The sequence below is a fragment of the Nakaseomyces glabratus genome, chromosome J, assembly GCF_010111755.1.
Source record: "Nakaseomyces glabratus chromosome J, complete sequence".
Classification (NCBI taxonomy): Eukaryota; Fungi; Ascomycota; class Saccharomycetes; order Saccharomycetales; family Saccharomycetaceae; genus Nakaseomyces; species Nakaseomyces glabratus.
Window position 1 is genome coordinate 1125868 of NC_088960.1, and position 25272 is coordinate 1151139.

At 39.6% G+C, this 25272-nt stretch overlaps 14 protein-coding genes across 14 annotated transcripts; 9 read left to right on the forward strand and 5 right to left on the reverse strand.

Moving 5' to 3' along the window:
- Positions 1-63: 63 nt before the first annotated feature.
- On the forward strand, positions 64-756 carry GVI51_J10901 (uncharacterized protein; the record flags this gene model as incomplete). The annotated part of the gene is made up of 1 exon (XM_448194.1): positions 64-756. One exon carries the CDS (start codon positions 64-66, stop codon positions 754-756), a length of 693 nt encoding a protein of 230 aa, XP_448194.1.
- A 99-nt stretch (positions 757-855) lies between these two features.
- Positions 856-2382, reverse strand: MRX12 (Mrx12p; the record flags this gene model as incomplete). The annotated part of the gene is made up of 1 exon (XM_448195.1): positions 856-2382. One exon carries the CDS (start codon positions 2380-2382, stop codon positions 856-858), a length of 1527 nt encoding a protein of 508 aa, XP_448195.1.
- A 662-nt stretch (positions 2383-3044) lies between these two features.
- On the forward strand, positions 3045-3860 carry MDG1 (Mdg1p; the record flags this gene model as incomplete). Its single annotated transcript, XM_448196.1, has 1 exon — positions 3045-3860. The coding sequence occupies one exon, from the start codon at positions 3045-3047 to the stop codon at positions 3858-3860; it is 816 nt and encodes a 271-aa protein (XP_448196.1).
- Positions 3861-4530: 670 nt separating this feature from the next.
- On the forward strand, positions 4531-5673 carry NOP13 (Nop13p; the record flags this gene model as incomplete). The annotated part of the gene is made up of 1 exon (XM_448197.1): positions 4531-5673. The coding sequence occupies one exon, from the start codon at positions 4531-4533 to the stop codon at positions 5671-5673; it is 1143 nt and encodes a 380-aa protein (XP_448197.1).
- A 1593-nt stretch (positions 5674-7266) lies between these two features.
- TDA7 (Tda7p) lies at positions 7267-9156 on the forward strand (the record flags this gene model as incomplete). Its single annotated transcript, XM_448198.1, has 1 exon — positions 7267-9156. One exon carries the CDS (start codon positions 7267-7269, stop codon positions 9154-9156), a length of 1890 nt encoding a protein of 629 aa, XP_448198.1.
- A 693-nt stretch (positions 9157-9849) lies between these two features.
- On the forward strand, positions 9850-10776 carry MRPL22 (mitochondrial 54S ribosomal protein uL22m; the record flags this gene model as incomplete). The annotated part of the gene is made up of 1 exon (XM_448199.1): positions 9850-10776. One exon carries the CDS (start codon positions 9850-9852, stop codon positions 10774-10776), a length of 927 nt encoding a protein of 308 aa, XP_448199.1.
- A 271-nt stretch (positions 10777-11047) lies between these two features.
- RPS3 (40S ribosomal protein uS3) lies at positions 11048-11791 on the reverse strand (the record flags this gene model as incomplete). Its single annotated transcript, XM_448200.1, has 1 exon — positions 11048-11791. The coding sequence occupies one exon, from the start codon at positions 11789-11791 to the stop codon at positions 11048-11050; it is 744 nt and encodes a 247-aa protein (XP_448200.1).
- A 1756-nt stretch (positions 11792-13547) lies between these two features.
- Positions 13548-14702, forward strand: RHO5 (Rho family GTPase RHO5; the record flags this gene model as incomplete). The annotated part of the gene is made up of 1 exon (XM_448201.1): positions 13548-14702. One exon carries the CDS (start codon positions 13548-13550, stop codon positions 14700-14702), a length of 1155 nt encoding a protein of 384 aa, XP_448201.1.
- A 433-nt stretch (positions 14703-15135) lies between these two features.
- On the reverse strand, positions 15136-16365 carry PBR1 (putative oxidoreductase; the record flags this gene model as incomplete). The annotated part of the gene is made up of 1 exon (XM_448202.1): positions 15136-16365. The coding sequence occupies one exon, from the start codon at positions 16363-16365 to the stop codon at positions 15136-15138; it is 1230 nt and encodes a 409-aa protein (XP_448202.1).
- A 340-nt stretch (positions 16366-16705) lies between these two features.
- Positions 16706-18292, forward strand: IPI3 (chromatin-binding/pre-rRNA-processing protein IPI3; the record flags this gene model as incomplete). The annotated part of the gene is made up of 1 exon (XM_448203.1): positions 16706-18292. One exon carries the CDS (start codon positions 16706-16708, stop codon positions 18290-18292), a length of 1587 nt encoding a protein of 528 aa, XP_448203.1.
- A 470-nt stretch (positions 18293-18762) lies between these two features.
- Positions 18763-20949, forward strand: NPR1 (serine/threonine protein kinase NPR1; the record flags this gene model as incomplete). Its single annotated transcript, XM_448204.1, has 1 exon — positions 18763-20949. One exon carries the CDS (start codon positions 18763-18765, stop codon positions 20947-20949), a length of 2187 nt encoding a protein of 728 aa, XP_448204.1.
- Positions 20950-21488: 539 nt separating this feature from the next.
- Positions 21489-21938, forward strand: MRPL19 (mitochondrial 54S ribosomal protein uL11m; the record flags this gene model as incomplete). Its single annotated transcript, XM_448205.1, has 1 exon — positions 21489-21938. The coding sequence occupies one exon, from the start codon at positions 21489-21491 to the stop codon at positions 21936-21938; it is 450 nt and encodes a 149-aa protein (XP_448205.1).
- A 328-nt stretch (positions 21939-22266) lies between these two features.
- Positions 22267-24582, reverse strand: UBP10 (ubiquitin-specific protease UBP10; the record flags this gene model as incomplete). Its single annotated transcript, XM_448206.1, has 1 exon — positions 22267-24582. The coding sequence occupies one exon, from the start codon at positions 24580-24582 to the stop codon at positions 22267-22269; it is 2316 nt and encodes a 771-aa protein (XP_448206.1).
- A 426-nt stretch (positions 24583-25008) lies between these two features.
- Positions 25009-25260, reverse strand: GVI51_J11187 (uncharacterized protein; the record flags this gene model as incomplete). The annotated part of the gene is made up of 1 exon (XM_448207.1): positions 25009-25260. The coding sequence occupies one exon, from the start codon at positions 25258-25260 to the stop codon at positions 25009-25011; it is 252 nt and encodes an 83-aa protein (XP_448207.1).
- Between the last annotated feature and the right edge of the window lie 12 nt (positions 25261-25272).

A 25272-nucleotide genomic window follows, 5' to 3' on the forward strand; every position in this document is an offset into this window, starting at 1 on the left:
ATGTGTTAAATCATTGTGGATCCAGATTTTACTTATATTTGATACTGCCAAGCCAAAATTGTGATGCGGGTCATCAGATTCAAAGGTTACGGTAAGAAACTCCAACGGAAAGTTAGAGAACCCAAACCAATAAATTTAAAATATGCGCAACTACTCAATAGGACATTTGTTATTCAAAACTTCACATATACGCATGCCAAGCTTAAAAGAGATGATTTTGAGGATGAAATTGTAAGTGACGGAGATTATGAGGAGTTGGTGAATGAATTCAGAGCAGCAAATAATAAGCAGGAACAGGTGGAACGGGAGGAGCAGGAGGAAATCTCTCCTGTGGGTTCCAATGATGTGGAATTACAAGTAGCTCAGCACCGTCCACAGCTCAAACTGCGACATGTCTCTTTTATGAAAGATGAAACAAACAATATTAAATCTTCGAAATCGGCTACCATTCTTCACTCAATGGGTAATGAATCCGTGCTACAAACATCAAAGGTGAAGCATCAACGCATTATTGCTAAAAAAATGGTGTCATTGCAGGCAAATAACACTATTGTACATACTTCACAGAAATCGCACTGTAAACCGAAGTCTTCTCATGTAGGAACCATATTGCATCTAAATCGATGCAATAATAATTCGATGCCAATTAACAAATTTATGACAAACACTTCACACATGTTAAAAACATCAAAAAGAGAGTCCGTGTATTCTCCGAAAGCCCCCTTCTCATTTAGAGTGAAATTAAATCGCAGATAATGCATAATATGACTACATAAAAAAATAGACATAAAAAGTCTTAAAGTATGTATGTGCAGCAATGCTTTCATAGTAGCCACTTTATACTCATTAATCACATTAAATAGAACATAAATAATCTAAAATGCGTTTTTCCATCGATTCCTGTATGGTACCCTTCTCGGTAGCTTCACCATATTCAGCCATATGGCTTTTTATTGACTTTGTGATCGTGGTACCAGAAAACAGTTTTTGGCCCATGGCTTCTTGGAATATGACTCTAGCAAAATCGATGTCCCTGTTTAACATATAACCCATGATAAGACACTCGGTTACTCTATCAAATGGAGACTTCAAAGTGTGTTCGTCCGCTGTTTTACTAATAACCTGGTTTTTATCGTTGTACAGCTCTAAAGCATCGTCCATGCTGAATTTTGATTTTGATAAAATTAATCCGCATAAAAACTTGGTGTAAAGGCTGTCTCGAATATCTAAATTGGCAGGAATAAAAGCTTCAGAATATTGCTGTAATTGTTTGTTGTTTGTTTTAACCGCTTGGTACGACAGCATTAAGAAAGCTTCAAACATCAGTTCTTCTGAGTGAGATACATATTTGATCAAATAGTTATGGTACATTTCCAAAGCTAATTTCACATCCCCAATCTCCAGACCAACTATTCGTAAAAGCTTTAAAGCAAGTTGAATATTAGTTTCATCCAACTTATTGTTCTGCACTTCTCCAGTAATCTGTGAGAAAAGTTTAGCTTTTTTGTCTTCTAATGGTTCATCAAGTAATGTATGTTCGAAGGGTAGTTTAGATACTGTCCTAGCATTTTCGATGGCCTCTAATAAGAGACCTTTATTTTTTGTTTCTATTTCTGTCTCTGTAGCGGACGTGCTAGGCTTGAGTCTATCTAAGGACAACAGTAAGAGTTCTTCATCATTTACAATGCTCTGAGGATCAATTTTTTCAAGTAAATGTATAAACTGGATATCGGTAGCATCCACTAGCTTTTCCTTGAGTACCTTAGAGTCTACCTCGGCTAAACTTAAGGCTAGTGGCAGTAAGCATGATAGTTGTTCCCTGAAGATATCGTTTAGAAATGACTCATATAGTTGTGGATCTAGTGCGGTTTTGTCGCTCAAGGATTCCAGAAGGATAACGATCTGTGCAATGTCGTTCACATCCAAATTATGTTTCCCATCAGCGATCATGGCTTGATCCATCTGGATAATCTTCTGTATCACTGCGTGGACAATATCGTCACTGACTTCAGTACCTCTGTACTTCACGAACAAGTCCCAACTGCTGTCCACCCTGCCAGGGTTACTCCTAATCAACTCTAGCAGCGCCTCCTTGGAAGGCTGCACGGAGAGGTCCTGCAATGCCTTCAAATGTACATTGGAGATACCATAGTTGTCTTTCACCAAGGTCGCGAGGATGTCGTTGTGAACAGCGGCCTGGTCCCGAGCCGACACATCCAGTTTCTCGAGCAGATTTACAATTTGTCTAGCCGCAGATACATCTACCGTGTCCACCTTGGATAAAGTCTCCTTCAAGGGCTTGAAATGCGGTCTGTTGAGCAACTTGGCATACGAGCAGAGCAACTTCGCACTGCCAAACAGACGTCTCTGAACCAGCGACATTCGAATGTTAGTGAATGGTATTTATTGATTGGATACAAGGCGATATATAAAAAATGCTTTACTCTCAACGTCAATAAAAGAAAACCAGCATACACCACCATGACTCTTAAAACAGGCTCTGCATCAAGTCATCTCTATGTGTGTTCACTGGCTATACTGTGAACCCGATGAGGTGCCCTGGCACGTACATGTCCTGTGATCAAGAAACGTCAGAAATTATGTACAAAATTCTGGAGCACGTGCAAGCCACGACGTACGAGTGAACCCGCCTTCGGGCAGAAATAGGGGAGCAGTACAACGCAAGCCCTAAAACAAGAGAAGTCGCACTAACCCTAGAGAGAAGAAACAGTGCAGTGGAAAACTGGAAGGCCCTAGTTTCCCCCCCCCCCCTGCAGTCAATCCAGTTGCAAAGGGATGCTGCCCGGATTGGGAAATGCAGGGGGGGTGAACTAGCCCTAACGTTGGGGCAGTACGCGTCTCAGGAGGGCAGTGTTTTCCCGTTTAGGGCTTACACTCTCTTTCGGCACCACGACTTGCGGTTGCGGGGGGGTCCGAGGGCGACACTTCCGACTGGCCCCTGCGAGTATAAAAAGGTTGGTCCCAACGGCGGAACGCAAGAGGGTGTCTTTTCCCCTTGGAGGCCAAGGACAGGAAGCTGTAAGATGAGTGAAGTTGAGTTTGTTTGGAAGAGCGGTACGCCGAGCGAGGTTGTAGTTACTGGTGATTTTGACGAGTGGAAGTGTAGTCACAAGCTAGAGAAGCGCGGCGATGAGTTTCGCGGTGTGGTTCCGGTGAAGTTTACTGCGCCAAAGGTATACTTCAAGTTTGTTGTGGACGGTGAGTGGGTTGCCAGTGGTGACTACAAGCGTGAGAGCAATGACCTCGGAAGTGAAAACAACTATATCACAAAGGAAGATGCGCGTATGGGTAGCATGGACGCGTCCATGGATGCCGCACCAAAGGGCACTGCACCAATGAGTTCATCTACTGATGGTCTTCAAAGTACTACTACACATGAACTGACATCTGAAGTTGAGAGTCAAGTGAAAGGCTCTGGTGAGCAAAGGAAGAAGTTCAAGATTAAGCGTGTGGTAAAGACGAACAAGAAGACCGGTGAGCGTGAGGTTGTGTCACAAGAAGTTATCGCACTAGATGAAAATGACCAACCAATTACAGAGTCTATGGAGAATACACCAACTGCCGAGCCAATGATGGAAGACGCTAAAGCAGATACCATGGAAGAGAACAAGAAGGAGGAGAAAATGGCTGCCCCTATGGCTGCGGAAGAGAAGATGAACGGTGACTCCGTTAAGAAGAGTGAGCCAATGAAGAGCGAAAACAAGCCAATGGCTGAACAAAAGAAGCCTATGGCCAATGGCAAGCCTATGACCAACTCCACCAAGAACGGTAAGCAACCAGAAAAAAAATCCTTTATGAAGAAAGTCAAAACTTTCTTTGCTCCTCGTCAATCTTTGTGAATAGTTTTTTCTTTCTATTTTTCTACCAGACTTGTCAAATTGTAACTCTATGATAGCCTTAACAACGTTTTGAGATTTGAACTTAATCATATTCGTGATAGTGACTTTTGTTTTCCCAATCTAACTTTTTATTTGATCTTCTCCCTTTTATTCTCTTTTCTGATACATCAGTTTAAGGACTATAGACGAATGTTATCAGTAGCTCCTACAGTATAGCTAGGGTTATCAGGAATATTGTGGTAAATGAAACCAGTATTTCTCTAATTTTTGAAAAGCAAGGACAAATTACATCTCTAAACTTGGATTTAAACTTGAACCAATACCTTAATCCCTTTTTTTTCTGTTTAAAAATAATTATAGTGTTTAATTCTTTAATATTATAGTGAAAATAATATCCTTAATTGCGACATCCATAGCTTTATAGAGCAGCTTTCAATACATACATTTCACACTTAATGTCACTATTGCGTGTATGTTTTGTCGCTGCGGGCTTTCACTGTAAGAAAATTTTTTAGCTGAAAAAATGTAGCGATGAGATGAGATGAGATGAGCATCAACTGGTGAGACATAATACAAGACTAAATTTGTTTCGAGATTAAAAACTTCTAAGATAGATGTATTATAACTAATACCAGAATTTCAGTCAGAGCAAAAAAAATACTATAACAAAATGAGTGACGTAGAGAAGGAAGTTAAGGAAGTCCAGGAAGTACCAGCTGATGAAGCAGAAAAGATTCAAAAGGCTCTTTCTGACCCAACAAAGAAGAGAAAGGCTGAGGATGAAATTGAGATTGATTTGAGTCAAACTATCCCACTATCTAAAAAGCAGAAACGTCTTCTAAGAAGAGGAAAGATTACTTTAGAAGAACTGAACGCTAAGTTTAACCTAGATCCATCATCTGTAGATGAATTCCACAAGGAAGTCGCTGAAAAGGAGAGAGGTAAAGACGGTGAATCGAAAGATTCTGCTAAAGAATCTGAGTCTTCAGTCAAGGATTCTAGAAAGAACGGTGTGTGGATCGGTAACTTATCTTTCGACACCACTAAGGAGGATATAACTAGATTCATTGTTGGTAAGACAAAAGGAACGGATGTTGAAATCACTGAAGAGGACTTGGTTAGAGTCAACATGCCTTTAGCTAAGAATGATGGTAAACAAATAAAGAACAAAGGTTTCTGTTATGTCGATTTCAAAACACAAGAGCAAGTTGAAGCCGCTATTAAATTGAGCGAGTCTCAACTTAATGGTAGAAACTTACTAATAAAGAACTCTAAAAGTTATGAAGGAAGACCCGACAAAACCGATTTGGTATCTATGTCTAAGAACCCACCATCTAGAATTCTGTTTGTTGGTAACTTGTCGTTTGACACTACCGATGAACTATTAAGAAAGCATTTCCAACATTGTGGTGAGATAGTTAAGATTCGTATGGCCACTTTCCAAGACAGTGGTAAATGTAAGGGTTTTGCCTTTGTAGATTTCAAAAATGAAGAAGGTGCCACAAATGCTCTGAAGGACAAATCCTGCAGGAAGATAGCAGGTAGACCATTAAGAATGGAATTTGGTGAAGATAGAAGCAAAAGACAAGTTAGAAAGAGGCCTGATGCTGCACCTAAGAAGAGCTTCGACTTGCCTAACCATGATGCTGTTAGCAGACCGCCTAGGGAAGAGAAGTCATATAATGAAAAGAAGCCAAGGCAAAGAAACTACGTCGAATCTAACAACCGTGTAAAGAGTAGTATTGCGTTGAAGACCGCTCAGAGAGCATCTGCCGCCATTGTTCCATCTCAAGGTAAGAAGATTACATTTTAATAATGAACAGTTTTTGGGAAGGTTCTATTATGAGGGGAGAACAATGCATATGTGTTAAACATAAGATGTATGAATTTTTTTCTGTTTTCTTTTGTATTCTTATACAAATAATTTCTGTACATTAAAATAACTCGATTTTAAACGTAAGTGTTTTTTCTTTCAGACACGACTAACTTCTATCATTAGCATATATTACTAGTCGTGTCCTTCCCAAACATTGCTCTATTTCCAATCCACACACTACTACCTCTGCTGCTGCTTGTTGAAACTCATTACTATATTCCTACCGTGATTTATCATTTCTTACAATATGCTAATGTATATGTTGCTTTGCAACACAATGGACGGCACACGAAGTGCTGTAGCACTGCGACCAACAGTGCCAACTGCAAGGAATGTCGCATGAAACGTAATCAACCATAATCGTCCTAGAAACCCACGTAGTACAAACTCGCAAATTTCAGGGGGAATTCTAGTACTCACAGATATTAACGCAGGAACAGTACAAGATGGAACTGCAAGACAATGGGTGAGAACACTGCTTCCTCAGATACACTTGTACCAACATCTACAATGCCATTGGAAAAAAAAGAAACAAATTTTCTTTAGTGTAAATTCTCCAGAAGTCATACGGAAAAACTCCCTGCACGATATTACTGGACCCTTTCTAACATTTAGCACATCCAATGGCGTGCGGTCATTGTCTGTAGATTTGATGCTATCACTTGCCTGGTGAGCCTTCTGTCACTACAAAACAAAAATAGCAGCAGCAGGGTCTACTGACTTTTCTGTGTTACAGATATTTATATGACGTATTTCTGGGAAGGACTGTCTAACTAGAGTGATTCAAAGCTTAGTGGCATAATGCGCTGCTCATTATTGTACTAAATAAAAGTGGTTGTTGCAAGACCATTTGAACAACACAGTCGAAATAGAAAGTGTAAACAAGTAAACATACAATTTGTGATTTCCAATTGACAGCTATGCAAAGTGATACTTTTATGCGACCACAATCATGACTGCATTATTAGTGAAGGGGGAATTCGAAATCCTTGCACAAGCTGACAAATATAGCAGCAGTAGAGATGCATTCACAAATCTACAAGGGAGAACAGATCATGGATGTGAAAGCAACTAATTATAGAATATATATAACGCTCTCATCAAATTTAGTAATGTCAAAATGAAAATAGAGAATAATTTCCTCGTTTCATTATATATCTTTCTCGCCCAGTATATTGTGAAATTTTATTCTAACTATTCCTTCATAAAAAGCGGTCCGGTACCGAGTATTTTTCATTACTTATATATTCATAACAACGTGGCTTATAAGAACTGCTGATTATTGTCTGCAAATATTATCAATATTATTTATTGACTAATAAGCCACTATTTTCTGGTGATTCGATAGGAGTGATTGCAGCAACTGAGGCGTGTTGGCATACATTACAAAGGCCCAGGTATAGGATCAGAACAGCAGAAAAAGAAAAAGAAAGAGGAATTTATTTTTCCTGCACAAAAATCGGAGAACAGAAGTATTTCCTATCTACTGTTAAAAATAGCTTAATTACAGAAGAAGAAAAAAAGGAATCGATGATACACAACTCATCTTATACAGAGGCAGCTGATATTAAATCTCTGTCATCATTTATTGAAGAGAGTTCTAGAGTGCCTGACTATATATCCGAATCAAATAATATAGGTTGGAGTTCTAATATCAATAATCCTCCATTATTTGAATCAAGCAGTTTTGATATTACGACGCAGAATGATAATTGGATTTTAACGGAGACCATGCAAAATATAACAACCGAGTCAAGTAGTACATTTTCAAGGTCAGTGGCGAGCTCAGTGTTCCCTTCATCAAGTCAAGCGTTTGTATCGCCACCTTCAATTATAGACATCCCCATCAGCAGTATACCCGAAAGCTCTTCGATAAGTATCTCAAGTGATGTGCTTTCAAGTGCGATCACTGTGTCGCAAACATCCAGCTCTTCGTATAGCTCACTCATATCAAGTTACTCAACAATACAATCGACATCTAGCTCCAGTATATCAGAAAATGAAATTTCATCAAGCAGCAGAATATCACCTGGTCTCTTATCTAGTGTCCCAAGCATAACCACTTCTTTTAGTAGTGGTATATCTTCATCAGTATCTCCAACATCATCGCTACAACAGATAGCTGAACAAAGCTCCAACAGTTCACTAGCAGAGAATGACTTATTGTCGAGTAGCTTAACCATTTTATCATCAGTATTATCATCATCGGTTCTGCTACACAACTCTGGTGTATCGTCTAGTTCGTTTACGGATAATTTTAGCAGTACACTTACAAATAGTTCGAATTCCCTGGCTATTCTATCCAGTATAAGCGAATCATCACTGATAAATACTATTACAGACCTTCCCAGCTCATCTGTGCTTCTTAGTCCAAACAATAGCGAAAGCTCCATAAAAGTCTCGTCTGCGTCTTCATCTTCATCCCGGAGGAAAGCAAGCACCTATACAACACCATCTAGAATTCCATTCTCAAACTCTTCTGAATGGTATACACCTTTACCAACACCGTCAATTTCTAGTTCAACAAATGATACCTCCTCTTTATTATCCGAGTTAGCATTGATAGGAATATCTTCAAGCTCATCAAGCTCATCAAGCTCACAATTTTACACATCCAGTACATCCTCATCATCGTTGGTTTCATCAAGCGAAAATTATTCCTCTTCTCAGCCAACAACTATAGAGCCAATTACCTCTACCATCAGTTCTAGCTATAGCGATCTTTCGAATGATGGAGAAATATTGTCTTCCACTTTAGGAAAATCTGTTTATTACAGCTACATACAAACATTTGATATTACTGCTTCTACAACTACTTTTGAAACTGCCCTTCCGATAGTTACCGCTTTTAATTTAAAGGACAGTTATACTTTCTCAAAACCTTCGAGTATAATTACAACTGACCTACATTTTTATAAGGACTGGCTTTCTGGTGCCTTGGATTCTAATGAAGAAAATGGAAACAAGTCAAAAAATGCAGGTACCATAGCTGGTAGCGTGGTGGGGAGTGTAGTGGGTTTGTTAGTTTGTACATTGATAGTATGGTATTTCTACATTAGAAAGAGGAGGAGAAATCAGAAGTGGAAATCCTTCGAGGTCCCTTCAAGGTCCAAAGATGTTGAATATAATAATAACGACAATCCATTTAACAACGAATTTGACTTCCAGCACAGAGTTCCACCTCCATTGCCTCCTCAAAGGAAAAACCACAACTCTATAGGGGTACCACCCAGTAGTATGGGTTTATCTAACACAAGATCAGCAGATTATCACATGAGGTTTTCCTATATATCATCAAGCACAGATTCCTCTGATGATTATTCAGACTCTATGCAATCTGCCCTTCATATTGGGTCAGATTCAGGAAGGGAAAGGTCAAATGATGTTCCAGAAATGGGATACTTGCGAGAAATAATATGAAATCACCATAATTTTTGCCGTTATTTTTTTTTTCTGCCAGCAGAAGAGAACAGTTTGCTCTGCATTTTACAGCAATACTTGAGAGGCCATGTTCATTTTAAATATTCAGAATATTATACTTATTTGGTTAGATACATTTTATAAAGATACCCAATAAACTTTGATCCTATCTCATTATATCTTATTTTTCTTTCAACGATTGTAAAACCTTTGCCCAAATCCTCTACAATTCCGTTTTTAAGACATGTTTTATATAAGTATGTGCGCTGGCAACTTTATTTCCTGTGCCAGATGCGTGTTGAAGTCATCGAAAACACTAAACAAATAAAATGAAATCCGAAAGGCCAAGCTGCAGGTTATACAACAGTTCACATGATGTACCTATTAACGATCTTAGAAACATCTCCAGAGGAGGAATCTGAACAATCAGACAACTTGAACCAGATTAATGGCTTCGAAGATGTTAGGTTTAATGAATTTAATTAGCCTTTAAAATACTTAGCAGGTAGACAATAAGATTATAAGCATAACACCTGTTTCTAGCAGAAAGGAGAGTCATATAGAGGTAGCGTTGGTAGTTCTCCTAGAAGTTATTTTTTTGGCTGTACATAACAACAGAGAGTACTGCTGGATCGGTTCATAGTGAGCAGGTGATACATTCATTGCTGGGTTGAACTTTCCTCGACATCGATCATGTTTTCTAGATCTCTTATGCGTAATGCTGGGCTGCCATTACGAAATGCCAGTCGTGTATTAGCGAACAGGAGGTTACTAAGCACTTCTTTTCCCTGTTTGAACAATAGTGGGAATCTTTTTGGATCAATAACTGATACTGGTAACACAAACTTAGAGGATAAATACGATCCAACAAGAGAGACGAGCAGATTAGAAGCCGCGGTTAAATCCACAGATGACTCAGGTGAAATAAGCGTTGATAAGGATTCAATAACTTTTGAGAAGGATGAGGTGCTTCAAAATTATATCCGTGAGCAGTTTCAGAAAGAGGCTCTAGCTCCAGAACTCCTTCTTTCCCCTCTAAAGAGGCAAGTCTATGAGCTAAACTGTAAGCAGAATGGAGGGTTTTACAAGGAGGACACAGTGGTGACTATACCAGAAACTAAGGAAAAATACAAACTTAAATTGTCCAGACAAGAATTGGAAGCGTTGGAACCATCAATTTACTTGAGGTCATACCGACTAAAGTATTCGACAAAGAAGGCCATTCATTTACTGAGAATGCTTAGTGGATTGGATGTCAAAAAAGCCATTACCCAATGTCACTTTTCTGACAAGAAGATTGCAAGAGACTTAGCAGAACTGTTCCAAAAAGGTATTGAAGATGGTAAGAAGCTTGGACTTGATGCTGATGATCTGTATATTTCACAGATTTGGTCAGGTAACGACGGTTACTTGCAGAAAAGAGTTGAATACAAAGGTAGAGGAAGAATTGGTATTATCAGACACAGACATATACATGTGAGATGTATATTAAAGACTCATAGTGTAACCAAGAAGAGACTAGAATATGAGAAGCAACTGAAGGAACAAAATAAGAAACCTTGGGTACAGCTAGCTGACAGACCAATCCGTGGTGTACCTGGAAATGCCTACAAATGGTAAGTTTATTAATTGCCCTTTAAGCGGGCTATGCCCTCCATGTTAGATATTATATTCTGGAAAATTAATTATAAAACCTACTCTGTAAATACATATCATGTAAATGAAAAGCAAGGAATAATTCATTCATTAAGATAGTTGGGATATGCCTTCTTGTACACAAGAAGTAGATGAAGTGATTTTGAAAAAAAAGGCAAGTGAATAAATTCGTTTATAAAGAAAAGATTATATAAAAATAGTTATTGTTAATTAGAAATAATTAATCTTTACGAATTTAAGCAGAAGCTTCAACGGCTTGTTCAGCTGGAGCTTCGGTCTTTTCACCGACTTCTTCAGCGCTTCTGTAGTCTCTGACAGTTGGAGTAAGAACTGGTTCTTCGTCCTTTGGTTCAACGATAGAGACAGCATCTGGCAAAGCTCTTGGACCACCTCTGTTGGTAGCTGGGTCTCTCATGATCTTAACCTTGATACCCAAAACACCTTGTCTCATCAAGACGTGTCTGGTGGCAACGTCAATGAAGTCGTTGACTGGTTGACCGGAGTGGATCAAGAAACCGTCAGCGAACTTCATAGCCTTAGCTCTAGCAGCTCTTAGCTTACCGGAGACGACGACTTCACAACCCTTAGCACCGGATTCCATGACGTATCTGACAACACCGTAAGCAGCTCTTCTGATAGCCAAACCGTTCAATAGCTTGAACTTCATGGATTCAGCTTGAGCAACAGCGGATAGACCACGGTCTTGGACTCTTTCAGCGTATAGGACAATGGTACCTGGAGCGTACTTGAATCTCTTTTGAACCAACAAGGTCAATTCGTTGATTCTTCTACCGTTTTCACCCAAGACATCTTGAGTTCTGGTAGCTCTGATAATAACTTCAGTCTTGGTTGGGGTAACACGGACTTCGACACCAGAGTAACCTTCTTCAGCCAATTCTCTGGTGAAGAATTCGTTCAATTCGGCGTAGAAGACACCGTCAGCGACAAGCTTTCTCTTCTTGGAGATCAAGGAAACCATTGTTTATATATTTATCGTCGTGATTTATCTTAGGAATTGAAACGATAATAGGAACAATTGCACCAGCAAATACAAATATACTCTTATATCAAGTTATCAACTATAGCTTTACTCGATGAGTTTGAAAGAAAATTGAAAAAAAAAATTTTCAGAAACCGTGAGCTTGAAACAGTATACATGCTTGTGTACGTACACGGGTCCACGTTTGTACGTAGATGACTATAATATCATGTGATCAAGGTTACTAAGGAGCCCTGTTGTCCCCACCGTTTTCTGTGACAATGATCGTCAGTTTCCTGTTTAGGAAGTTTTACAAGGATGATTGAATTCTTGCTACCTTTGCTTTTTTCAAGAAAAGAGTTCGGGATATGAGGTGTGGGTGTTGTAACTATCCAATGTGTCTTAGCTTTTCGCTATCGCCAGCAGTCACAAGAAATGGGTAAGGCTGTTCCCCGAATGCGGTGAAGAGCATGCTGGGCTTGTGAGCACAAGCTTTGAGTTTCGGTGCATTCGCCAGTCGGGAGAGTGTGCAGGAATGGTATGAGAAAGCGAGCCTCGCGGCTCTGGCGAAGATATTTGTGTCACTGTCCCATCACTAGTTTTCCCTTTATGAGTTATCCAGACAGACAAATGGCTGGCCCCCAGGTGGGTACACTTGCTTCTGTGTCTGTTCTCTGTTCATCTTATTCTTTGTGCTTTTCACTTCGCCGCTTATAGCCTATTAATAGACCGAGGATCCCGGGAAATATATGGAATCCCGGGAAAAAACAAACTAATTCTCTTGGGTGCTCTCCTCCGAAGAATGGAGATAACTGGCTTTTCCCAGTTAGCTTGTTTCCCTAGAAGTGAGCGAACTAAAAACTGTCCTGTATATTGGGTTATCTGACGGAGATGACTGTGCAGGAAGGTCCCCACGGGTAGCCAACGTACTAATCTTACAGTACTGCCCCCCTTTCCTTTCCTTTTCAATTCTCAATAACGTCTGCGTTCCTTTAACGTCATAGTCTGTCGTTCTCGTCCCATCATGGTGAAGTCTAAATCCTAATCAGAAGAGCTCTTCTAAATACTCATTCAACACCCATACCACACACATAAAATCCTTATTTGCACACAGAAATACTGTGGCAACTGGCCCTCCCCCCCAAGGAATATCAAAAGAAAGGGATCGGTGACGATCTCTGGTGCGTTCTTCACTGCGTTCTTCACTTGTCCATTTCGTAAATTATAGTATTTCTTGTTGTTTGTACGTGGGAGTCAGTGGGATTGAATGTTCTCTAAATTTATGAGATTGATTGCTTTTTTTTTTCATTATCTCTGCTTTGTTAGAGCTCTACGTAACTTTCTTAGATATTTCGTAATACGTTCTCTACTAGGTGTTGCTTTTTCCCAAGCCCAACCGCTTGTACAGCCGTTTGAATACCCCTCGTCATCTTCTCATCTTTTTGCATTGGAAAACATGAGCAGAGAATACTGGTTTTGGTAAATCCCTTTCCAATTGATCGCATTTTCTTTCTTTTTCATCATAGCCTCGACACATATTCATCGAAAACATGATGCAATTCGGTGTGGATTATCAATTATCGATTTATCGATTATCAGTATTTTTTTTTCTGTTGTGAGACCCTCATTTGCTTGTTTTAAATATAAAGTGTTTATATATGTAAATGGAATAATATACCTTCATATACTATAGTAACTCATAGCGAAATATACAAATAAAGTTAAACTTTTCAAATACATCAACCTTTACCCAACGATGAGATCGATAAAATGTGTGGTGATAGGTGACGGAGCTGTCGGCAAGACATCTTTGCTCATATCTTACACCACAAATACTTTCCCAACGGACTACGTGCCCACCGTGTTCGATAACTACACTACCACGCTCGCCTTGGCGGCACCGATGCCTCTGTCGTCGCACTCTACTAGCACCTCTAGCATGACAGGGTCCAGCAGTGTGCTGGTGGACCACAACACACCTGTCTTCAAACAGAGCAACTCGTCAAGAAGGAAGCCCCTCACAGAGGGCGACACATTGTCCTCATCGGCCTCTTCGTTCTCCACGGGTGCGGACTCTGGGTCTGGCGCCTTAAAGAGACAGATCTTTAAGCTGAACCTGTGGGACACCGCTGGACAAGAAGAATACGATAGGTTGAGACCACTGTCCTACAGGCAAACCGATGTGTTTCTGATCTGCTTCTCAGTCTCAGAACCTTCCAGCTTCAGAAACGTCGTGGATAAATGGTTCCCGGAATTAAAACGTGTCTCCGGTATAGAGTCCGGTGACCTTTACACTAACTTCAAGAAATATCCTATCTTACTGGTAGGTACGAAATCCGATTTAAGAGATGATGAAAACGAAATACAGAAGATGAGAGATCAGAATCTGAGCTTTGTCTCGAAAGAAGAAATCGATAAAGTTGTCGAGGACAACGGTTTCATGGGTTACGTGGAATGCTCCGCTGCAACTCAAAATAACGTCAGACAAGTGTTTGAAAAAGCAGTGCACATAGTAGCTTTCGAACCAGATAAATTACAAAGAGCCAAATGTGTTGACGAAGCAAGAAAAATGTCGATTCAGGAAGATTCACTGGTACAAGAAGAATCACCAGCCGCTGAACCAAAAAAATCAGCACACCCACAAAAACAATCGCATCCCCAATCTCAATTACAATCACAGATATCTGTGCCTAAACCTCATAAGCTTTCATCCGTATCGGAAAAGCCAACGCATGAAAAGAGAAAGGCATCGCCTATATCTCCAGAGAGCTCACCCAGCCAGGAAACTTCGATCGGTAAAAGCTCTGGGTCGAGATCTGATATGGAGAAATCAAAACAATCCGTCAAGTCAGAAATACGCCAAACTAAAAAGAAATTGAAAAAGAAATCTGTGAAATGTGTTATCATTTAACCTGCATTTTCTCAAGTTTTCTGTTTTTGATATGGCATTTACTAGCCCGCACACTCCCTCATTAATATTTAATATTCCTTCACTTTAATTTTTATTCTTAAAATTAGTTGCATTTCAGATTCGGTATTTCTCTACTTTTGTTACTTTTCAAAATGTACATGTATATTGAAACTTAATATCCTTGGCCCTATTGGGGCGTCATTTGTTTAGTCTTTTTGTTTAGATAATTAAAAAACAAATATAAAGGTGATTATGATACTCGTTAATTTTCACCACTGTTCATGTCTGTCTTAATGAAGTTAGCATGTGTTTTGTATGAGGGTCCATAACACAAGAATTGTGTGTGACGTTTGTTAGATCAGATACTTCAAATATTAAAAAATATCCTAAGTATACAGGAAGTAATTTTAGCTATTTATATATATATAAACTCCTATGCTTTTTTGCTCTTTTTGGCCTTGGAAGTAGATTTGGTGTTCTTTTTGTCCTTATTGTTCGATTTCTCAGCGGCGTTTCTTTTTACAGCAGATTTTTTTTCCAGTTCAAAGATGGCATCCTTGGTCTTGTTGTACATATTTTGTTGGAGCGCCTTATCTTGGTATTCCTTTCTGGCAAACTTCACAAGCCTGCAATCGGAAATATACTTGATTTCGGTATCTTTCAAATTCACTTCTTCAAGTTCAGGAGTCATCAGTGCATATAAAACAGTTTGAGCACCTCTGTTACCGCTCTTCGTGAAAAACCAAAGAAATGGATACAAGACAACACAGTATAAAAACAATAGTAAAAATACCGACCCATTACTAATAACACGGCGCAAACTAGTTGATCTCATAGTACCAGGTTGGACTAGAGTCACCGTCACATTTTTTCCCGATTTTTCAGCTTTCTTCTGTGATTGTACATCTTCAACAACTTTTCTTTGTAGCTCTGCTAAACAAAGACCTAATTGAAGTTTACTACTGGCAAAGAATTTTAACGCGCTTTGATATTTCACATCTTGCCATAGAGGATCATCCAACTTAATATCACCTAAAGATTGCAGCCAACAAGTAGACACAATAATTCTTACATCTCTATCAGGTGGCTGGGCCTTAAAACTAGGCTGAAGAATATCTAAAAGGTGAAAAAGACCAACAAAGTTTACCGCCATTTGTATTTCAAGTCCATCCTTAGAAGACCGCCTAATAGGTCTAGATAGCATAGGGATACCCCAAGGTTCCATATCACCGGATAATGCAACGACACCATCCAACCTCCTTGGTGGTGAATTATCGAGCCAAGTGGTAGCAAACTTTCTAACTTCATACAAATCACTTAAATCACATTGTTCGACAAAGATTAGTTCGTTTTGTGTACGCTCTCTCAAATCTTCACACCAATCAGTGGTCCATTCATCCACATCCCTACATAAAATAATCAATTGGGCTCCTAATCGTGCCATTTCAAGTACCACAGAAGTACCCATACCTTGGCTAGTGGCACCAGTTACTATATAAACTTTACCATGTAATTTACGCTCCCAGTTGTTGGATGGTCCACGGGACCAGTACTTCACAGCAGCACCGGCTAAAGCATATGGAGCCACCTTCTTTATCTCTTGAAAATAGGGTATTTTATCGGTACCATCCAGTAGCGCCGTTCCAATAATATTCAATGGCATTTCTAATTTGTCTATTGGTCAGTATACGCAGGTAATTGGGGCCTAATAACGATACCATATGAATACATATTGTAAATACCATTGACCTTCATAAAATATTTGATGTGGTATAAACTCACAGCAGACATAACGTACAAGCTTTTCTAACGGGGATCAAGAAAGTGAAAAAAATTTCGAAAATTTGCGATGAGCTACAATATTAAGAGTATAGGTATAGGCAAAACTAATAGTTCATAGTTTCGGGAATCATATATATTACGCAATAATTCTCTATAATAGCTTGCTACTCATTAAGTGGAACATAGTTGTTGGAGAAAGCTCAGTCTAGTAATTTAGGAAAATGGATGAATCTGTGATATTCACTACCGAGCAGAATGCGCTGAGTACAAGTCTGTACTCTGCTGAACAAGCTGTGTTGAGACAATGTAGCACAAACAGTAGAAACAGTGCTGTGCGTGTTGGGGATAAGTACCTGTTTGTTGCTCAGAGTAATAAGGCTCTCATCAATGTCTACAATATTTCCGGTGCCCATAAGCGTGAAACTGTGGAACAAAGATTGCCAACACCAGAGGTTATAACATGTTTGGAAGTAATTCAGAACCGCTACGAAGAAAAGAGTGCAATTTCAGACTTTGAACTTCCGCACTTACTGTTAGGTTCTACTGATGGGGGTAAAATATACTGTTGGGAATTAAATTCCGGTGCTTTGCTAAGCGTAAAACAGATGGCGCACTACCAAGGAATTACAAAGATAAAATCGTTCATGGACGGTAAATATTTTATAACTTCTGGTAAAGATTCGAGAGTGATCGTCTGGCAGACAATTGATTTTGTATCGAATAATGCTTCAGAGCCTAAGCCTATCTGTATTTTGCATGACCATAACTTAACAGTTAACGATATCGCTGTATCAATGACGCATGGTGCGAACATGAGTACTTCGGGGGCAAAACTATTTACAGCATCTGAGGACTCTACAGTTAGATGTTATGATTTCTCTTTCTTAAGAGGAGACTTCAGGAAAAATAGAAAGTCTCAAGAACAAGATCAAAAGATGTACCAGCCCAGATTGCTAGCTACATTTACGTTTCCAGCAGCCATTGAGGCTATGTCCTTGGATCCAGCTGATAGAGCGCTATATGTAGGTACTTCAGAAGGTTTGTTCAGCTTACCTCTGTATTACACAGTTAAGGGTACGAGCACTGTTGCCAATTTGGCTCAGGCCTCTGGTAGCAATAGGAACAAGCTGTACTCTGTGGTTATTAGTGGTCATGATGATGATTATAAGAAACTATTTTCCATGGGACAACTGGTATGTGACAAGCTGATATCTACGCCTGTTACAAAGTTAGAATTAACCTTTGATGCCACTACGATACTGGTTGGGAACAAGTTCGGCAGGATATCCGTGGTGGAGATTGCCTCGAAGCAGATCTTGAAGACGTTGCAACCGTTGACCACAGCGGACACCGAGGAAGATGCTATTACTAATATCATAGTCACGACGGTGAACAACTCCAGGCAGGACAGCATACTGGAGCAACACCAGAGCAACAAGAACGTCCAGAAGTTGCCGGTGTTGCAGCGTGTTGTGCATGACAAGGACCACGCCGAGCACGAAGTTTGGTACCGCGCCCCGGAGACCCCAGAGTTCTCGCACGAGCTCGAATCCCTACCGCCCATTGCCGACTTCGAGAAGTACATGGACAGTATAAGGTCCGAGGAGACAGTGTTCTTGACCACCGAGACCACGTCCCAGGTGAAGAACGTCAAACAAGAGCTAGCCCCCGCATCGCATTCCAACTCCCAGGAGCAACAGGAGCTTCAGCAAGAACTGCAGCAGGTCAAGAGTGCATACAAGGAATTGCGCGAACTCCACGAGTCCCTCTTCAAAGAACACGAACAGCTCCTGTCCTCCATGAAATAAGACCCCTCGCATATATGCACATATATACATATCTCAAGTACAGATAGCCTTTAGTTATAACTACTACAAGCCAAACTACTACTTCTTCAAAGTCATGTGACTCTTCTATTTCCTCCTTTGGTCACAGCCATCTTATCAGTTTTGAGAAGAAGCTCCCTGTCAAGAGAAGACAGTCTCGATTTTCTCAGAAAGCACCGCACGGACAGCGCAAGAGATAGCAGTTTATCTGTTCTTCTCGAAGTTTTCCTTATCTTATCTACAAGTGTGGAACGATGTCTTAGAACGATGCCTTAGAAGTGGTCGCACGATGGGGGATATTGTGTTTGTCCTGTGGAAGGCCCGATGACTTCCCTGGAAGTGGGAAGGGACGTTGGCTATGACTGATCCTGGTTGGATTAGGAGTTGTGCTTATAAGAAGTTGCTGGTTTTAGTTGCTGAGGTTGGCGTCTATATAAGCTACGACCACAAGGATGTCTTCTTTGACAAAGCTGCTGCAGGAGAAGAACAACAAGGAGGTGAAGACCGAGCCGACGATCAGGGAGGAGTCTGTGGGCGAAGCTGTGGGCGAAGCTGTGCCGTACTATGATGGGCGGAGTGTGCTGGGGTCCAGTCTTATGAGCACGAATTTTGCACAGACGGCGACGGCGTATGGGTCGAGCTTGCAGATGAAGGAGCGGGCGTCGTACATGGACAAGCATGCGAACGGGAGCCTGCAGTACGGGTACAGCTCTTCTCTGGCAGTTCCTACTAAGAACGGTGGGAAGATGCACTCCTCGAGTGCGAAACAGTTGCCCTCTCTGTCAACCAGTATACCGTATGCGGTTCCCAACTCGAATAAGGAGTCTACTCACAACGGCAGCGTCGGCTCGTCGCTGTCCTCGTCGTGGGTTGACCAATACGGCGGTGGTATGCCAAGTAACATATCTGCCATTGACTCTAATGTGATTAGCTCTCCCAAGGTGGACAACGTAGAACCCAGATTTGTAATATCGAAGGAGAAATTCCATAAGTCATCGCAGGACAACCAGGCACACACGGTGTCGAGGTCGAGCTCGTTGTCCTCACAACTGGGAAACCTCTTCTTTAGCAAGAATACAACGACTAACAATGGCAGCTCCTCACCTGGCAACTCTTCATCTATACAGACAATTAATGGTAGGGATATACCGAATGCAACTGCTACGCAGATTCCGAAGCCAACAAGGGCTAGGCAGAGTAGTATTTACTCTTCTTCAAGGCAGCCTTCTCGGTCATCCTATAATGACACCTATTTTGGTTCCCCGTCATCCTTGCATGAAAATCAACCGAGTCAAAGTGTGCCCAGATCGCATCATTCCTCTATCGCAGATTTCAAAAGATTTTTCAAAAAGTCTACTAGCACCAGTGTCACTTCCATGTCCATGCTTTCTGATTCGCCTGTATCGGGAAGCTTTATCACTGGTGATTCCACTCTCGGTACACAACATACACAACAATCGCATGGTTTTAATTCAGAGTCATTGCATAAGCAGTCTTCTTTTAGTAGCAATAGTGGGGATATTATATACACTAATAATTACGAAACAAGCATTCCATTCTCGAAGAGATACTCTAGGACAGGTGAAGAACTTGGTGCTGGCGCAGGTGGTTCTGTGAAACTGGTGAAAAGAATAGCAGATAATTCGGTATTTGCCGTCAAGGAGTTCAGATCAAAGCATGAAAACGAAAGCAAAAGAGACTACATTAAAAAGATTACTTCCGAGTATTGTATAGGTACTACTCTGAATCATCCCAACATTATTGAAACTGTTGAGATAGTATATGAAGATAATAGAATATTTCAAGTAATGGAGTATTGTGATTACGATCTATTTGCTATTGTTATGAGTAATAAAATGTCTTACGAGGAAATATGTTGTTGTTTCAAACAAATTTTATGCGGTGTACAATATCTGCATAGCATTGGTTTGGCTCATAGGGATTTAAAGTTGGATAACTGTGTAATCAATTCTAAGGGTATTGTGAAGTTGATAGATTTTGGTGCTGCTGTGGTTTTCTCATACCCATTCTCTAAAACATTGGTTGAAGCAAGCGGAATTGTTGGTAGTGATCCTTATTTGGCCCCTGAGGTTTGCATATTTACAAAATATGATCCGCGTCCCGTAGATATCTGGTCTACTGCAATAATATTTGCTTGTATGATTCTAAAAAAATTCCCTTGGAAAATACCTAAGTTGAGGGACAACTCCTTCAAATTGTTTTGCTCAGGTAGAAATTGTGACTCTCTTAGTGCACTTGTTACTCGTACCCCTGAGCCACCTTCATATGATAGTTCTGAATTTTCGCCAAGTAAGCCAAGTCATTACGATTCTGCGAACTCTGCTGACCCGGAGAACAGTAGCATTGGTCCACAGAGACTTCTGCATGCCCTCCCCGAAGAATCTCAGCATATAATTGGTAGAATGGTAGACCTGGCACCTGCTTGCAGAAGTAACATTGAAGAAGTACTAGAAGATTCATGGATTAAGAGCATTGACATGTGCCATATGGAATCTAATGGTTTAGTTATGAAATATGTAGGTGGGACCGACCACACGCATACACAAGTTGATCAAAGTGAAGCCCATATTGCCGGACTAGAAAAGAAGAAGAAGAAAGCAAAAAATAAAGACAAATAATTGCATTTTCTCTTTATCATCATTGATCAATACCTAATTTTTTCTATTAGCTTAACTCTTCCTCTTTATGTTCCCTGTAACTGAATTATTTATTCTTATGATTATTTCTTGAAATTATGCAATATTATACGTGCTATCTATCACCAGCATTTCCAGTATATATAGCAACTGTACTAATATATAAAAGCCATACCTTATTGAACCGGTTATTCCTGAAACATATGTCCTGACAACTTAAGTATCAGAGAAAAAGTATTTATAGTTTGGATAATAGAAGTTATGATAAACTAATCTGTATGCTGATGGTTAAGGTTATTCACCTTCCTCATAGTTGCTTAGTTCATTAGTATGTCATATCTACTGTTTTATAAGTTAGATATGTGGTATTTACCCGGTCATAACTTTGCTCGTGCTTGCCGGAACCAGAAGTCTCCGAACTATAAAAGAAGAGTCCATAGAATCTACAAGGACATTTTGGTGAGCAGTCATAATTTTAATCAGTTATCGCTAATTATAACGAGGCGTGTGACCAAAATATCATGTCCCAAGCTGCAAAGAACGTATTAGTCAAACTTATTGTTGGCGCAGGTCAAGCTGCCCCAGCACCACCAGTTGGTCCTGCTTTAGGTTCAAAAGGTATTAAAGCAATTGATTTCTGTAAGGAGTTTAATGCACGTACTGCCTCATATCAACCTGGTGTTCCCATTCCAGTTTTAATTACAATCAGACCTGATAGATCTTTTACGTTTGAGATGAAGTCACCACCAACAGGATATCTATTATTGAAGGCGCTGGGAGCTGAAAAAGGACATGGGCAACCAAATATTCTCCAGAAGGAGAAAACATTGGGAGAACTGTCTTTAAAGCATGTATATGAGATTGCAAAAATAAAAAAGACGGATAGCAGACATGCCATGCTCGATATGCCGGGTATAGTGAAATCTATAATAGCCGTTGCAAAGAGCATGGGAATCAAAGTTGTACCATAGAAAACTTAATACTCAATTTCTACAATAACAATCAGTCATTTAAAAGATAATTTAAACATGTAAATATCAATATACCAAATATTATGTTAATAGAGACAAAATCATCTATTTCAGGAAAATGTAATTCGCCTATAATTTAGTATATTTTATGCAAAAGTAGGTTTTCTTAAAATAAAAATGCACGAATAAATAATTCTATAAATTTATTGAAGTGAAAAATAATGTGAAATAGTAACGCAAATCGATAAATTCTAATGCTATGAGAGATGTAATTTATCAGTACTATGACAAATATGAATTAAGTCAGTAAAATGCTATGCCAAGTTCATTATAATCTTCGTCTTTTATTTTTCTTCCAGTTTTTCTTGTTGGAGGACCTTTTATTTGACTTGTTGTTTTTTCCATTATTCTGTTTCACATTAGTAATAGGATTTGGAGTTGACTGTTTTTTTGGCTCATTTAATTGGACACTTTTAGGAGTTAATCTAGTATATAACACATAATATGCATTTCTCTCCTTCAACACTTCACGCTCTGTAATCTTATTGATGTACTCATCGTCATAAGTTGCCCAGGAACCATCTGGTTGTTTGCAATGAGCAATATAATGGCCAGATGATAATGATCTACCTTCATGAACTACTACACTTAGCAGTTCATATTTCACTGGTAGCATCTTCTTGCTCTCTTCACAATATTCTGTCATATCCAAAAACATTGGATAAGAAACCGCTTGCTTCATTTTGGACGAAGATGTGCCATTGAATCTGAACTTTTTCAAATGAACAAGCAAAGTTTCTGGGGCCCTTAGAATACTATTTCTTTTCAGAGCATTAGTAGTCTTGTGACATTTCTCACAAACATAACCTTTCTTTTCCTTATCGACCTTAATAAGTTCTGGATTAAAGAAATCCCTAATAGATTTCTCTATAGAATATCTTGATGTCTGTGAATCACTATCCTTGGTTTCGCTTTGAGAAGAGCTTTTCTCCTGGTTTACTGTATTCTCATCGGTCTTTTTACCCTTCAAATGCAGCGACAGATCATAAAATGGTTGCTCGGTAGTTGATACTTCTCCACACGACTTGCAGGTGACAGTTTGCTTTAAAGAACCCCCAAATATATCATATATAATTGATTCAGTCATCTTATGACCTTTAGGGACGGAATCCTCCTGTAGTCTAGACATGATAGACATAAAGTATTCGTGTGAGTCTTCCTGTTGCCATTCGCTCATCATGCAGTTGATGTCGTCTAGACGTGCAATTAGCTTCTTCGGATTTATGTAAGAGTTGCCGGATTTTTTTCCATCATTGTGCCACATTCTCCTGCTGGTTTCTGCTAGAACGTGGGAAACTGAATTAGAAGATATTGTGGATGAGTACTTTCCTGCTAAAATGTCATTTAGATAATGTTGCATTGCTGGGATATGCAATAGAGCCTGAACAGCTGCGTTAGTATAGCAAGTGACACCGTGATTTAATAGTCCTTTAGGTTTTAGTTTACTGTAAGTGGGACCCCAACTTTTTACGATTGAAGAATTCTCTAAACAACCTTTATCGTCAAAATTCTCATTAAATTGATAGAATTCTGATATATCAGGTATCGTGGATGGAGGAGTGACCGACTTTTTGGGAGAAATTGATTCTGCAAAAGTATCCTTCTCTTCATGCTTTGTTTCTGTAACTTCTTCTTGTGCCTGCTGCTGGTCCTTAGTCTCTGGATCTTTGCCTTCCTTTTGTTTTTCTTGTGATTGCGAGCTATTTTCTGTTTTTTTACTCTTATTTTGTTGTAATTCTTCATCTTGTTTACGTGCTTTTTCTCTTTGCTCTTTTATTTGCTTTATCATGAGCTGCTCGCGCTCATAATCCTCGTTATCTCTCTGCAACAATGACAGTTCTTTAGATACAGAGCTTTTCCTCTTTTTCTTAGTTGGCTCGATTTTTGGTATAGCGGCTTGTACATTAGGCACTTCATTCGTAGATTCTTTAACTTTCGTATTTTGTTCAGTTTCTTTAATGACCTTTTTAATCTCCTCTCCCAGATCCTCTCCTAGATCCTCTCCTAGATCCTCTCCTAGATCCTCTCCTAGATCTTCTCCTAGGTCCTCTCCTAGATCTTCTCCTGTATCCTCGTCCTGTTGAGAAGTTATCTCAACATTGGCGGCACCAAGATCCTTAACGGGCTCTTCGATAAAATCGACAGCTTCATGAAAGACATCGGTATCAGAACTGTCACTGCTATTGCTGTCGGCCTGTTTCTCAATCGCACCTTTTCTATCGCTGGTCGAGTCATCTTTTACAATCGGCAGTGCTTTTACTTTAGGTGTCTTATCCTTAAGTGCTGCGTTGGTATACCAATTCAAGGCTTCAGCCACTGAAGTAGGCATCTTTCTTTTCTTCTGTACAATTTCAGAGGAATCATTCTCATCGCTCTGCCTTTGGTTTGGATCAGACTTCCCATTGTTCTTGCTATTTTGGTCAGCAAGCTTCCGCTTACCGATCACAATATACGGAGAGTCACTATTGCCATTCATATCTGTGTCCTTATTGCTTATATTTGGGCTAGCGGTTGATCTTCTGAACTGTAGAGGATTATTAAGAATCCTATCAACCAGTGGCTTGATAGTCTCTTGTGTAGTCATGTTAATGAATTTGTATTTTTGATGTCTTATATTTCTGAAGTACTGAAAAATGGAAGTAACTATTAGTGTCGCGGAATGCAATCAAGTGAATTATGGTCGTTGTTTTTTTTTGATCTTCAAAATTAAGTCACTAACTGTGATTCTTGTCGTTCTCTTTAAATTATAAAATTTTAATTAAAGCTTCCTTAGAATTTTATCCTTATCTGTAGCCCATATACTATGCCAGTGTTTAATTCCGAGCTGCAATTAATACACAAAAAATGCCACTCTTTTTGCAACTCCTGACACCTGATGCTCCTAAGCTTTGTCCGCTGAAGTTCGGTAAGCCAATAAACTGTTCTGATTAAAATCAAGACCGGGCTGATATCTTAACTACAATATATACCCAAGTTTCCAACCAGCAAGTCCTATTACAAAAATGCTCCTTCACCCACCAAATCGCACACAAAATGGGATGAGCTGCAATAAAACTCCTGCTCGAAAGAAAAAAAAAAATTTTCCGAAGAAAAACGCGATGGGCCTTCTGATCCACAAATTGTTAAAAAGAAAGTTCTTCGAAAATTCACTTAGCAAGAGTGTGAGTGAATGGGCATTTGACGTACAATCCACTAAAGGTTGTACTGATGTTTCTAAGATTTGAGATGCTATTCCCACACATTCTGGTAGTACATAGCACATAGCGTAGAGTTG